The sequence below is a fragment of the Papaver somniferum genome, chromosome 8, assembly GCF_003573695.1.
Source record: "Papaver somniferum cultivar HN1 chromosome 8, ASM357369v1, whole genome shotgun sequence".
Lineage (NCBI taxonomy): Eukaryota > Viridiplantae > Streptophyta > Magnoliopsida > Ranunculales > Papaveraceae > Papaver > Papaver somniferum.
In genome coordinates, this window is record NC_039365.1 from 150,629,831 (window position 1) to 150,642,356 (window position 12,526).

General features: G+C 35.4%; 1 protein-coding gene across 1 annotated transcript; it reads right to left on the minus strand.

Moving 5' to 3' along the window:
• Positions 1-1,573: 1,573 nt before the first annotated feature.
• LOC113304711 (amino acid transporter ANT1-like) lies at positions 1,574-3,922 on the minus strand. Its single transcript, XM_026553852.1, has 3 exons — positions 3,473-3,922; positions 2,711-3,352; positions 1,574-2,444 (listed from the first exon to the last, which is right to left on the minus strand). Exons 1-3 carry the CDS (start codon positions 3,707-3,709, stop codon positions 2,031-2,033), a joined length of 1,293 nt encoding a protein of 430 aa, XP_026409637.1. The 5' UTR covers positions 3,710-3,922; the 3' UTR covers positions 1,574-2,030.
• Positions 3,923-12,526: the final 8,604 nt, after the last annotated feature.

Consider the following 12,526-nt stretch of genomic DNA (forward strand, 5'->3'; position numbering starts at 1 on the left):
TGTTATATATAGATACCGAATTTTCAGAGCCGAACTCACATTTATAAATCGAATCATACACGTACGTATGCCGTTCCGAATTACTGACGAATCACGTCTCGTTGACCGAATTTTGGACCGAATCTGAATTTTACAAAACCGTATAATACTCGTACGTTTGCCGTTCCGTACGTTTGCCGAATCCCGAATTACTAACTAGGTACAGTAGTGGTGAACAGTTCTAGGCGCGTGAGGAGGACGCTTTTTGTTTTTGTTGCTTTGTTGGGCTTATGACACGTGATCAGTCCTATGCTTGACTTTGACCATGTAGTTTTGCGCCTCAAGGAGTACACTAGTACCTAGTTAGTAAGTTCGCGAATGATTCGCGAATCATTCGCGAATTTTTCCGTATCACGAATTTTACCGTCTTATTCGCGTACGTTTGCAACTCCGAACCCAAGTCGCGTATTATGTGGCATTTCCGAATTATTCGCGAACCGTTCACGAATTTTACGTATCCCGAATGATACGTCCGCTTAATTCGCCATAAATTCTTTAGCTTTTACTTTTCAAAGACTCCATTTTTTGGGATTTACTGCCTCCCGAGCATACACGACCGAATAGTAGACGTGTTGTGATTTTTATGAAACAAAAACGACTGAAGAGATTTGAAGGTGAAGGTGAGAGAGATCTCAAACTCACTAACCAAGCATCTAAACCACCATATGACGTCCTCTTGGATAACTAATGTTGTATATATTATTAATATCATCATATTAAGTTTATTTTTTCTTTAAATAACTCACACATATGCATAAAAATTGGTCTATGACCTTATAAATACAAATTATTTGTTATATATAGATACCGAATTTTCAGAGCCGAACTCACATTTATAAATCGAATCATACACGTACGTATGCCGTTCCGAATTACTGACGAATCACGTCTCGTTGACCGAATTTTGGACCGAATCTGAATTTTACAAAACCGTATAATACTCGTACGTTTGCCGTTCCGTACGTTTGCCGAATCCCGAATTACTAACTAGGCACTAGTACTCTTTTGTGGGAGATTGGCCTATTTTATGGAAATTTTTTGTTGTTCTTTTGGAGAGGAGCAAGAATAAAGACAAAAGAGCCCTTGTAACTCTTTTTTTTTGTTTTTTTTGAAAAGAGCCTTGCAAGTCCTGAGAGTCCACTCCATATTCCATGATGCAAGCTGAAAAAAAAGTGGTGGTCTCTTTGGCTAATGACAACAAGGGCGCTTAGGCGGTCTGATCCTGCAGGCGGGACATCAAATGTCTGCAGCACTCACGGTCTGAACGGTGCGATTAGCTACCGCCCAAAACCACCCAACCCGAGTAAAGGGAACAAAGGGTCGTTTTCATCTCTTGGGATAATGACAATGCAGTCAAACTAGGGTGGTGGCCGCTGGCCACAGGTAAGATTCTCATGGTGCAATGTAAGTATTCTCTTTTAGTCCTTTAACAGCCATAACGTTGTTGCATCGATATCTTCAGTAGATTGTATAGACAAACCAATAGCAGATGCGAATTACTGAAAACAAATATTTAACTAGCAGGTAACTGATATGCATAAAAAAAAATATTTAGTGCCGTGATCCAGTCATTGTAATTTTAACCTTTCCATGTTCAACTGTAACACTCCATGTAGATTGTAGACTATGTATAAGGTATATGAGTGAAGAAATATATCATTCTGATACTCCTTCCTTTTGAAATCCATGTACAGTGCACAAGAACTATGAAGTACTTCACGGGACCTTCAGATATGGGGTGCAGAAACCTACTTGGAAGTTGGAACCACCAGAGCAGCAGTATTCTATAACCTTTTGAAATCCAAGAACAGTACATAAGAACTACGAAGTACTTCACGGAACCTTCAGATACAGGGTGCAGAACTAGAGACGATAATCAGCCCACGAAATCTACTTGGAAGTTGGAACCCACCAGAGCAGCAGTATTCTATAACCTTCTCCACCAGACAAGATTTAAGATGTACATGAGTAGAGTAGTCGGTACTGTAACCCTAACTTGAACCACCAACAATGGCATTGTAAGTGCCATAAACAGCAAAACAGAATCCACAAAACAGAATGATGATATCCAATGCTCTCTGCCACAATGCCAGAGATGATCCAACGAATATCAGGTGAAATGCAGAAGGCAAAACGAAGGCTAGCAGTGCACAAACTGTACTTCCGACCAGTGAAACAAAAACACCAAACCCAGGAACACATAATGCTATCAGGGCCTGTCCAATCACCTGGGAAGCCCTACACAGGTACAGTCCATACCTTTCTCTCTTTTCGAATACTTCCTCCTTATCTGAATAACAGAGTTTCTGAAACCACATACTTTCTTTCAATTTTCCTTCCACAATCTCGTGAATCGGGTGAACCATTATCGGGAATGTAAATGCTAACCCCAAGCACAGTCCGATCTGTTCCACGACAAACCATAACACGTTAGTATAACATTCTCCTATTGATCCACAGCTGCAATGCATTTTACTTGTTTATATCTATCTGGTTTTAAGACTTTGTATGAATCGTTTCTATGAGGCAGAATATATGTTTGTAGTTCTACAGACAAAAGGTATACATTCGTCCATACCACTAGCTTAATGATCAGAAATCATCCATACACTAACTGAAAATTCATCCTTACAGTAACTTAACAAACATAAGAAAAAAGAAGGAAAAATACCTTAACAGCAGTAGAAGACCAGTCATCAGGAAGATTGAGAGTAACAATATCTAGCGTCGCATCACCATAAGCCAAGTACCCGAATATTCCAAAACAAATATACACAAATGTAATCCCTAAAAAAGCATAACCCAAAACCCATTTAAACTTCTTCTTATCTTTCATTGATCTTTCTAAAGCCAATGTCATACCGAAACCCTCAAAGCAAAACACTGCAATTCCACATGAAAACACTAAACCTTGACTAATAATTCCCTCAGTTGTAATTGCTTTTCTCTCAGAAATTCCATCAAATAACTGCAAGTCTTGTTTAAATACAATACCCATTGCTAAAACATTGCAAATATCTGCAAAAACACTGAATGGCGACAAAGTCGAAAGCGATTGAATCCATGATAAAACAATTTCCATGGGTATTAATGCAATTATAAACCAAGAAACGGGTATATTCTGGTGTTTGAAAATTGATGAAAGATTTTGACCAATAAAGATTAAATAAGCTACTGAACCACCACATTGTGATATTATAATTAGGGTTTCTGTCAGATATCTCCCTGGTAATCCAAATGCCTTTTGCCCTATATCTCCATATGTTTTTACTTGTCCTGGTTCTTCTTTTTCTATACTATCCCTGCAATAAACCTGTAATGAAAGCAGAATTTCACCTTAAGATGAATGTTGATGCTAACGGCCTGAGTTCCAAGCTCGCCCACAAACACAATAACATAAAATTTAAGGTGCAGGTGAAAGAGGGAAACTTACAAGGAGATTCATGCAGTAGAAAGTGGACAGTGCAGCAATGATAACACCGATAGCACCAGTAAGATAACCAGAGATTTTGAAAGCAAAAGGAAGACCTAAAACACCAGTACCAACTATAGAAACTATGATGTTTCCAATTGTTTGAATAGATGTAGATGTTCCTCCTCGTATATCTGAATAACTAGGTTCAAGTAATGGAACTGCAACTCCATCTTCTAAACTTTCTTTCTTGCCCATCTGGTGTTTGTTGCTTGGATGGTTGATGATGATGATTCAACTGCTTTCTCTGTGTCTAATTCACTCCTGTTTTTAAGGGTTGCTGGTTTGAGAATAAAATATATTATCTGGGAATCAGAGTAAGTAATAACGTGTGTCTTATCGGGATAGATTCTGGTGATGAAGACAAAAAATATTTCCTTTTGAGGGAGAACAAAGGTGGTGGTGTAAGGTGTTACGTGTATGTACTGGTGTTGATCATGTGAATGTTGCATGGAATATGCGGTAGGTGCATTGAAAAGTTTAAACCCTGATCGGGATTCTTAAATCTCTGTGATTTAGATGTGGTATTAAACTTTGGGGTACAAACCTAAGCCCAACTCTGACGAATAAGTCTCTTCCGATTCTGGGTGAGCAAAATCCTGATCTACCGACTTTACCCGATTCAATCCGTATTTTGGCAAATGGATATCCCATTCCCTTCTTGGCGGATATCCAATTCACGGATTGGATATCGATGGAATATTATCACTAGGAATTACTGGTTAATCCAATATTAGGAGAACCGGTTACTGTGTAGTCCAGCTCCAGAGAAAAATTATTCATCGGTCCAAGAACATGTTTTTGGACCAGAAAATTTATTCTCAGGTCCAGTGCACGTGCGGATCATCGAAGGTGTATTTTCGAAATTTCCAAAACGCCCAAAATTCCATTTTCCCGGTTTCTACTTCTAAACCTAAGTTTTGGCGGAGATTTTTTTTTTTCTCTCGAGTGAATCTTTGTGATGGAGGAAAGAAGAGAAGAAGCAAGTGATAGTGAAGATAAAGAAGATTTGATAATGAATCAGTCAAAGAAAACAAGAAAAAAGATATAGATGCATCATTTTTGGGCTTTTCTAAAAATTTTATTCTTCCTATTCATCTGGATTTCGATGTTTAATGTTGGAAGACGAAGCTTGTCTATTCAAACAATATGATTCAACCGATTAAATTGATGGTTACTGTACTTTCTGTTTCCGGTTAGTTTGATTTTCAATTTTCTATTTTTGGTTTTAATTAATTTATTAATATTTTTTAGTTTCATTCTTAATTAACAAATGAAATTCATAATCGGAGATGAATGTAAATATGTTGGTGAGGATATAATACTTGCTTATAAGACTGATTAGATAATTTCATTTTTAGGTTTTTATTTTGAAATTTGAATATATCTAACTTTATGAAAATTTTGATATTTTTGTTGTTTGCTTTATGAATTGATATCTTTCAGTGGAGTTTTAGGGTTCACTAGTTTTAATTTTGATTCTTCTTTGTGTACTGAGTTGGGGTAGCTTTTGATTTGTCGGTTTTTTTCATGCATATCTTGTAGAATAATAATTAGGATAGGTTTTAGACTTTAGATAAATTAGTAGATAGATAATATTAGGATTTAATGTTTTAGGGTAACCCGAATGAAAGAAGATACTGGAAATCTCAAGAACATGTACAGAAAGAAAGATCTCATTTATACCCCCACCCACCCCCTTATTTTCTTATTGTTGTTCTTTATTAACCTCTGTATATTTCTAATTGATCATTTATGGACACTTTAAATCCAGTTACTTGTCTAACTAAACCAAATTTTGATTGATCCAGAGTTGGTATTACAGTGTCCTTGTATTTTGATCAGTAGATTAAGATGCAGACTAGTTGTAGATTGAGAATTGGGAGTTCGATACTTGGATTGAGTGTTGATGTGTTGTTATTTTTATGTTTGTGAAGAAATTTTCATCACTAGTGGTATTGAAACTAGCATTTCAGAGTCTTGGAGTGGTCTACGGAGACTTGGGCACGTCTCTTTTTGTATCATGTTATTAGAGATGGGATCTTAACTCCAGCCATATCAGGTCTGATTCCCATTCTTTAGTTTCATTGTGTCAGCAAGTAGGTTTTGTGTTTGATTAAGATTTCTTTGGCCCAATTACTTTATATTGATATGTACTGCGAAAAATCAAATGTATAAGGGATATTAGTAGTAATTGGGTTTCTTCGTTATCAAATGTGTGATATCTGCTAAGTTTCCAACCGTATATGTTTGTACTAGGTTTTCACTCCTCACATATGAATATGTACTAGGTTTTTACTAGTATGTACTAGGTTTTCATTAAGTACATATTGATGCAATATTTATAAATATGTATTGGATAAACCCTTATAGTATGTGTTTATAAGAGCAGAAATACCTTTACCACCATTTTCAGGTGAAGAATGATGTATCGTGTTGTAGGACAATCGATGAACATTATATATTTTTTAATAAAAATGAGAATAAATAGTTTTTCTTGTTGTTGCCGGCATAGTGGGCATGTGATAGAAACATCTCCTGAAGCATTCTAATAACAATTCTTGTTTGGAACACATATGTAGTGGGGTTTGTAAATTTTCAATTCTAGTTTTTTTGCAGTACATTTGTATTGGTACTATGACATCTACTAGGTTTTCACACAGTACATATCAATATGTACTAGGTATTCACATAGTACGTATCAGTATATACTAGGTTTTTAGTACTTGTTATCTTCACTACATGTGCATACGCACCGTGTTTGATCTCCGCAGAAATTTATCGGGTTCCGATTTTCTATTTTGATTTTGAAACTTATGTTGAACATATATAGACTGGTAGGCATGAAGATCATCTATGGGATAATACAGCTGTAGAAGAGAAAGGAAAATCAGGAATGGAAGCCAAGGCCCAAGGTAGTACTCTCGCCCTCTAAAAGATTCAAAAGTTTCTCTAAGACTGACAAATGTGCGCATTTAAACTGAAGAGTATGATACTCAGTATATATACATATGTACTTTGTTATGTCATATACTAAGTATCATACTAAATTTTGTGAGTATGATACTCATAAAACTGAAGAGTATGATACTCAGTATATATACATATGTACTTTGTTTTTACTCGGAACATATTGATATGTACTGCATTTTCGCTTAGTACATATCGATCTGTACTCGGTTCTTGCTCAATATGTACTAAATTTCGCTAAGTTATATATATTTCTTACAAAATTTTATTATGTATACCAGTTTTTAAAGTACGGGGTCTGAGAAAAAGCTCAAATTCAAATAAGAAATAATAGCTGCAGTTATGGCCAATGGCAATGCAGCAGAAAAGTCATTGAGGTTAGAGGACTTGCAGGCATCAAGGATGAGAGAAAGAGACTGGAGAAATCAACTTGAAGAGTCTTATATACTCGGTACATATCGACATGTACTAGGGTTTCACCCAGTACATATCAATATGTATTGTATTCTTATACGGCAAAGGACTACTTATCCCGGTTTCTTGCAGGCATCAAGGATGAGAAAGATGCGGAGGATTATCTCATCGATTTGAAGTGTCAACATGTACTGGGTCACCACCCGACACATATCAATACTAAAATTGGCTAAGTTATGTTATTAGCCAGATTTTATACTACAGGAAGATATGTACCGCCGGTAGAGTATTTTTATATTAAGTGCATATAATTAGTATGTAGCAGTACTATAAGAAGAACCGAAGCACACTAATTTTTTTCTGCAGACCCTTTTGTAATAATATAAGTTATGAGTTTAAGTTTTGCAAGGTTTTATAGCACATGAAAATATGTAATGCCTATATTTAAGGCTTGATACCCCTTTTTCAGTATGTTTCAAAAATATAAATGTAAACTAACGATATAGAAAAATAGTACAATATTGCAAAATAATGACGGAGAAAATAGTATTAGAGACGTTAATGTACTAAACCAATTGTATTACTTGCAACTTTTTCCAGCAAAACAAAATGCTCCAGTACATATCTATGTCTACTAGGTAAACAGTCAGTACATAAGTCGACATTTTGCGTTGAGAAGAATATTGATCATAAACCATTACAAACTGGTCATGATCATAATGCACAAGAAATCTACAACAACATCCACGAACATCGTGTCTCCATCTTTGTGCATTAAGTACATGGGCATCTAAGTAAAAAGCTTGGACTTGCTTTTTCAGAAAACGGAGTACCAAGTCTCCAGGAAGTAGTGCACCACATTCTGCTGCTAAATAAAGGATAGAGCTATGCCTTACATGCTTCCTTACATTAAGCAACTCATACTCATCTGGAGTGATCCTGCGAACCGCACTCAAACTTCCTGAAATAGCAAGGACCGAAAATGTTGGAGAGATAGAACCCATCTTGCACTTCAAAAGAATAAAAATGTATATCAGAAAAATAATAAGGGAGCTATGTCTCAAAAAGCCTATGGAGAAATGTTGCAACATTATACCTAAGAAAAAAGTTTGTAAATATTATATTAAATGAATAAGGAGAACTGTAGTTTCTCAAACCTGCAAGAAAGTTACTGTTACCAGACTTCATCCCTTGTTGGCTTGACTTTAAACTCAATTTGTGATTCATACAGATTTTATACTCAAACTTTAAACTCAGTTTGTCATATTCAAACATAAATATGGGTTTTATACTCAATTGGTTTTTACAGTACATATTGGCATGTACTAGGTTTTCCATAGTAGATATTGATAGGAAATGAGACAATGTTTTGATACCCACCGGCTGATTCGGCTATAATGGAACATCCTGTACTACATTATCTCCATTTTTCACTTGAACATCATGCACTACATTATCTACATAATGAAGATATTGTCAATATGTAATGTTGGTATTCAAACATCAGAAAACACAATTTTCCATTTGCACATGTCAATATGTACTGATTCTTATTTAAGCATAAAAGTGAAATTGGTTTTTTACAGTACATATTGGCATGTAAGGGTTTTCCATAGTACATATTGATAGGAAATGAGACAGTGTTTTGATACCCACAGGCTGATTTGGCTATAATGGAATATCTTGCACTACATTATCTCCATCTTTTATCTGAACATCATGCACTACGTTATGTACATAATGAAGATACTGTCAATATGTATTGTTCGTATTTATACATCAGAAAACACAAATTTCCATCTGTACATGTCAATATGTACTAGGGGTTTAACTAGTACATACCGATAAAAGGGGTTTACCCAGTGCATGTTGATATATAACATAAAAATAACATGTATTTATCATATTTATCCATCAGCACATGTTGACATGTACTAATTGGAGAACAAATTTCTTTCAACGGTACATATTAAATCTAAATTAGGGTATTTAGAAGTACATATTGATACGTACTGTAGAATCATACACAACATACATACAATACATATCACAACAAAATGCAGTAGAAGGATTAAGCAGTACATATCAAGGTTTTTAGCAGTACATACTAATATCTAATGTAGGATCATATAAGGAAATTGGTATAAGAAATGAAAAAATAGGAGTAAAAACATTACATATATTGGATTTGTATTTCATTGTATTAGAAGCAATACCTCTTTTCTATTCGTCGTTGTTGGTTGAATACCAACAGATTTCTTCTTCTTCTTTGTTGTTGATTGAGTATCAACATATTTTTCTTCTTCTTTTCACAATTTTTTTGGTTAGATATGGTTTTTCAGTTGATTTTGTGATGGTTTCAATTGATTTTTGTAATGGTTTCACCGAATCTAGGGTTTTTCTCGTTTATTTTCTTCAATTTTGTTGAAGATTGATTACGGAGAAGAATAAGGTAGAAGAAAATGAGAGGTTTCCTGGAAAGATAAATTATTTTGAGTTCGTTTTAATGGAAGAAAGAAAGAGAAAAGTTATTTCTACAATATCTGCACGTGCAATAAAAAGGGAAGGCGGGTCTTTTTGTAAGACTAAAACATTTTTGAACCACTGATTAAATATTTTTTATGGATGGACCGTAGATTAAACGGGTCGCGGGTTTCTGGACTAATCAACAAATTTCTCATATTATCATCCGTTAGACACTGGATCCTAAAAATAATATTGGTATTATGCAAAACTATGAAGGTTATTATATGAAATTGGCAGGTAACATGTATAGTTCCTTTTTTCTGGAGGTATTGTTCTCCACTTCACTGGTTAGCAATTCTATTATTTATTCTTTCTGGGTATTTTTGTTTTTCCACCATTTAATCTGTTAGAGCACTGCTCGGCCGAACTCGCAAATTTTGTTATCTCGAGCTTGTGGTCAATGTTAGATGCAAAAAACTATATATCTAGATTTCTAGTCTATTAAAGTTAAGTCTCGGGTTAGGATTAGAGCTTGGTAGTTGAGTATCAGATAGGAGATCAAAAGAAGACATTTAAAGAATTTCATCGACAAAAGATATGTGAATAGTAAACAACCCTATTTACTCATGGCATTTACCATTCTATCTTATGAGACTATGTTGTATGATTTTAGTAGATTTAATATTTCAAAGAATAAATTTTGATTCAAGTTTGTCTTGAAAAATGTCTCGAAATATGATTCTAAGCAATGGAAAAACAGACACCAGAAGTTTTGTTAACGAGGAAACCGCAAATGCAAAAAAAAAAAACCAGAAGTTTGCATTTGCGATTTCCTCGTTAACAAAACTTCTGGTGTCTGTTTTTCCATTGCTTAGAATCATATTTCGAGACATTTTTCAAAGAAATAACACAGACACCAGAAATTTTGTTAACGAGGAAACCGCAAATGCAGAAAAACCCCCGGACCTAGTCCAGATTGAACACACACTGTATTAAGCCGCTACAGACACTAGCCTACTCCAAGCTAACTTCGTACTAGACTGTAGTTGAACCCCAATCAATCTCCCACTGATCCAAGGTACAGTTGTACTCCCTACGCCTCTGATCCCAGCAGGATACTGCGCACTTGATTCCCTTAGCTGATCTCACCCACAACTAAGAGTTGCTACGACCCAAAGTCTAAGACTTGATAATAAACAAATCTGTCTCACACATACAAGTCTATCAAAGGATCAATCTGTCTCCCACAGATAAACTCTAAAAGTTTTTGTTCCGTCTTTTGATATTAATCAAGGTGAACAAGAACCAAATGATAATCTGGTCTTATATTCCCGGCGAACAGCCTAGAGTTATTAATCACCTCACAACAACCTTAATCGTATGGTAGCGAAACACGATGTTTCGGAATCACAAACAATGAGACGAAGATGTTTGTGATTATTTATATCTTGCCTATCGGATATATCAATCTCAAACCAATCAATCTGATTGTACTCGTACGATAGAAGATGCAAGATCATATCACACAACTACATAAAAGTAGTATCGGTCTGGATTCACAATCCCAATGAAGTCTTTAAGTCGTTAACCTGGTTTTAGAAGAAGAAAATAAAGGTTAAAGGAGAACCGAATATAGTATGCAAACTAGTATCATACGTGAGGTGTGGGGATTAGTTTTGCACGGATACTAGAGTTCCCCTTATATAGTCATTTCCAATCAGGGTTTGCAATTAAGTAACCTTGGTAACTAAGAAATCAATATCCACCGTTAGATGAAAACCCAATTTAGATTCAATCTAATATTTCTCAACCATTAGATCGAAAACTTAGCTTGTTACTCACACTTGACAATGCACGCTTATAGGTTTGTTAACCGTACCCAAATGTATGCACTTGTCGGTTCAACAATAGTTAACCAAAAGGTTAGCCATATGAGCATTCCATATCAACCACATTCTTCTTCACCATAACTAGTTCGAATGATTTCAAATGAAATAGTTAGAGAGTTGTTCAATTGCAAGGAATCTCATGTACTACACAAGACACAATTGAAGCAAAGATGATTTGATTCACTTGAATCGGTTCATGAACTTTTATATCCACGGTTTGCAAACTGCATTCTTTAGTCTTTTTAAGTTTAAGTTCATAAATCATCTTCAGATATATAACCTTCTCAAGTTCGCAGACTAGGTTCGCGGACTTAAGTTACATGGCAGAGTTTACAAACTCCAGCAGAAATTCTCGGGTATGAGAACTTCGCCGGTTCGTGGTCTGGGTTCGAGGACTGAGTTCGCGGACTTAGTTTCATGCAAGTAGTTTGTCAACTCCAGCAGAAATTCTCTGGTTTGAGAACTTCGGCAGTTCGCGGACTGAATTCGCGGACTTGGCTCACGCCATTCTTCCGGTTCTCTTGATCAACAAAGTTCGCAAACTTTGGTTCAAGGAATAGGACTTATACATAAATGTGTTTCCACAACAATGCTTATGTCCACCATTGGTTATGTAATCTAAACTCTCATTTCAATCATTGAAACATTCTTAGAGGACGTTATATAGTTGTTACACCATTTCTCGTTAAAGCAATTTTCAAGATGATTGAAACATATCATGACTTTCGTCACATGGTAAAGATAAACTTGGTTAAAGCGAAAAGCTTACCAACTCATATTTCGAGATATAGATAGGCGAGGTATACTAAGATCGAAATACCAAATGTGTATAATCAAAGTCTATATATATAGCATACGACTTCTTGTATCAAAGAGTAGGAGATAGAGTATATAGACTTTTGAGTGATAGATAAGTTCAAGTCTTCACATACCTTTTGTCAAGAAGTTCCACCGGTTCCTTGAGTAGTTCTTCTACTTGTATGATGAATCGTCATGAAGTCCTTGAGCTCAACTACACTTTCTATCCTAGTCCGAGACTTAGCTATAATAGACTAGAAATCAAGACTTATAGTTTTGATCACTAACATTGACAAACACGCTTGAGATAGCAACGTATGCGAGTTCGACCGAGGAATGCTCTAAAAATCTCCCCCTTTGTCAATTTTAGTGACAAAACTATCAATACATATGGAATACAAAAAAGATAAAGAAACTTTAGTAGATCCTATTCCACATGTCTAATCTTCAACATTCCTCGAAATCTTCGTCACTTCCA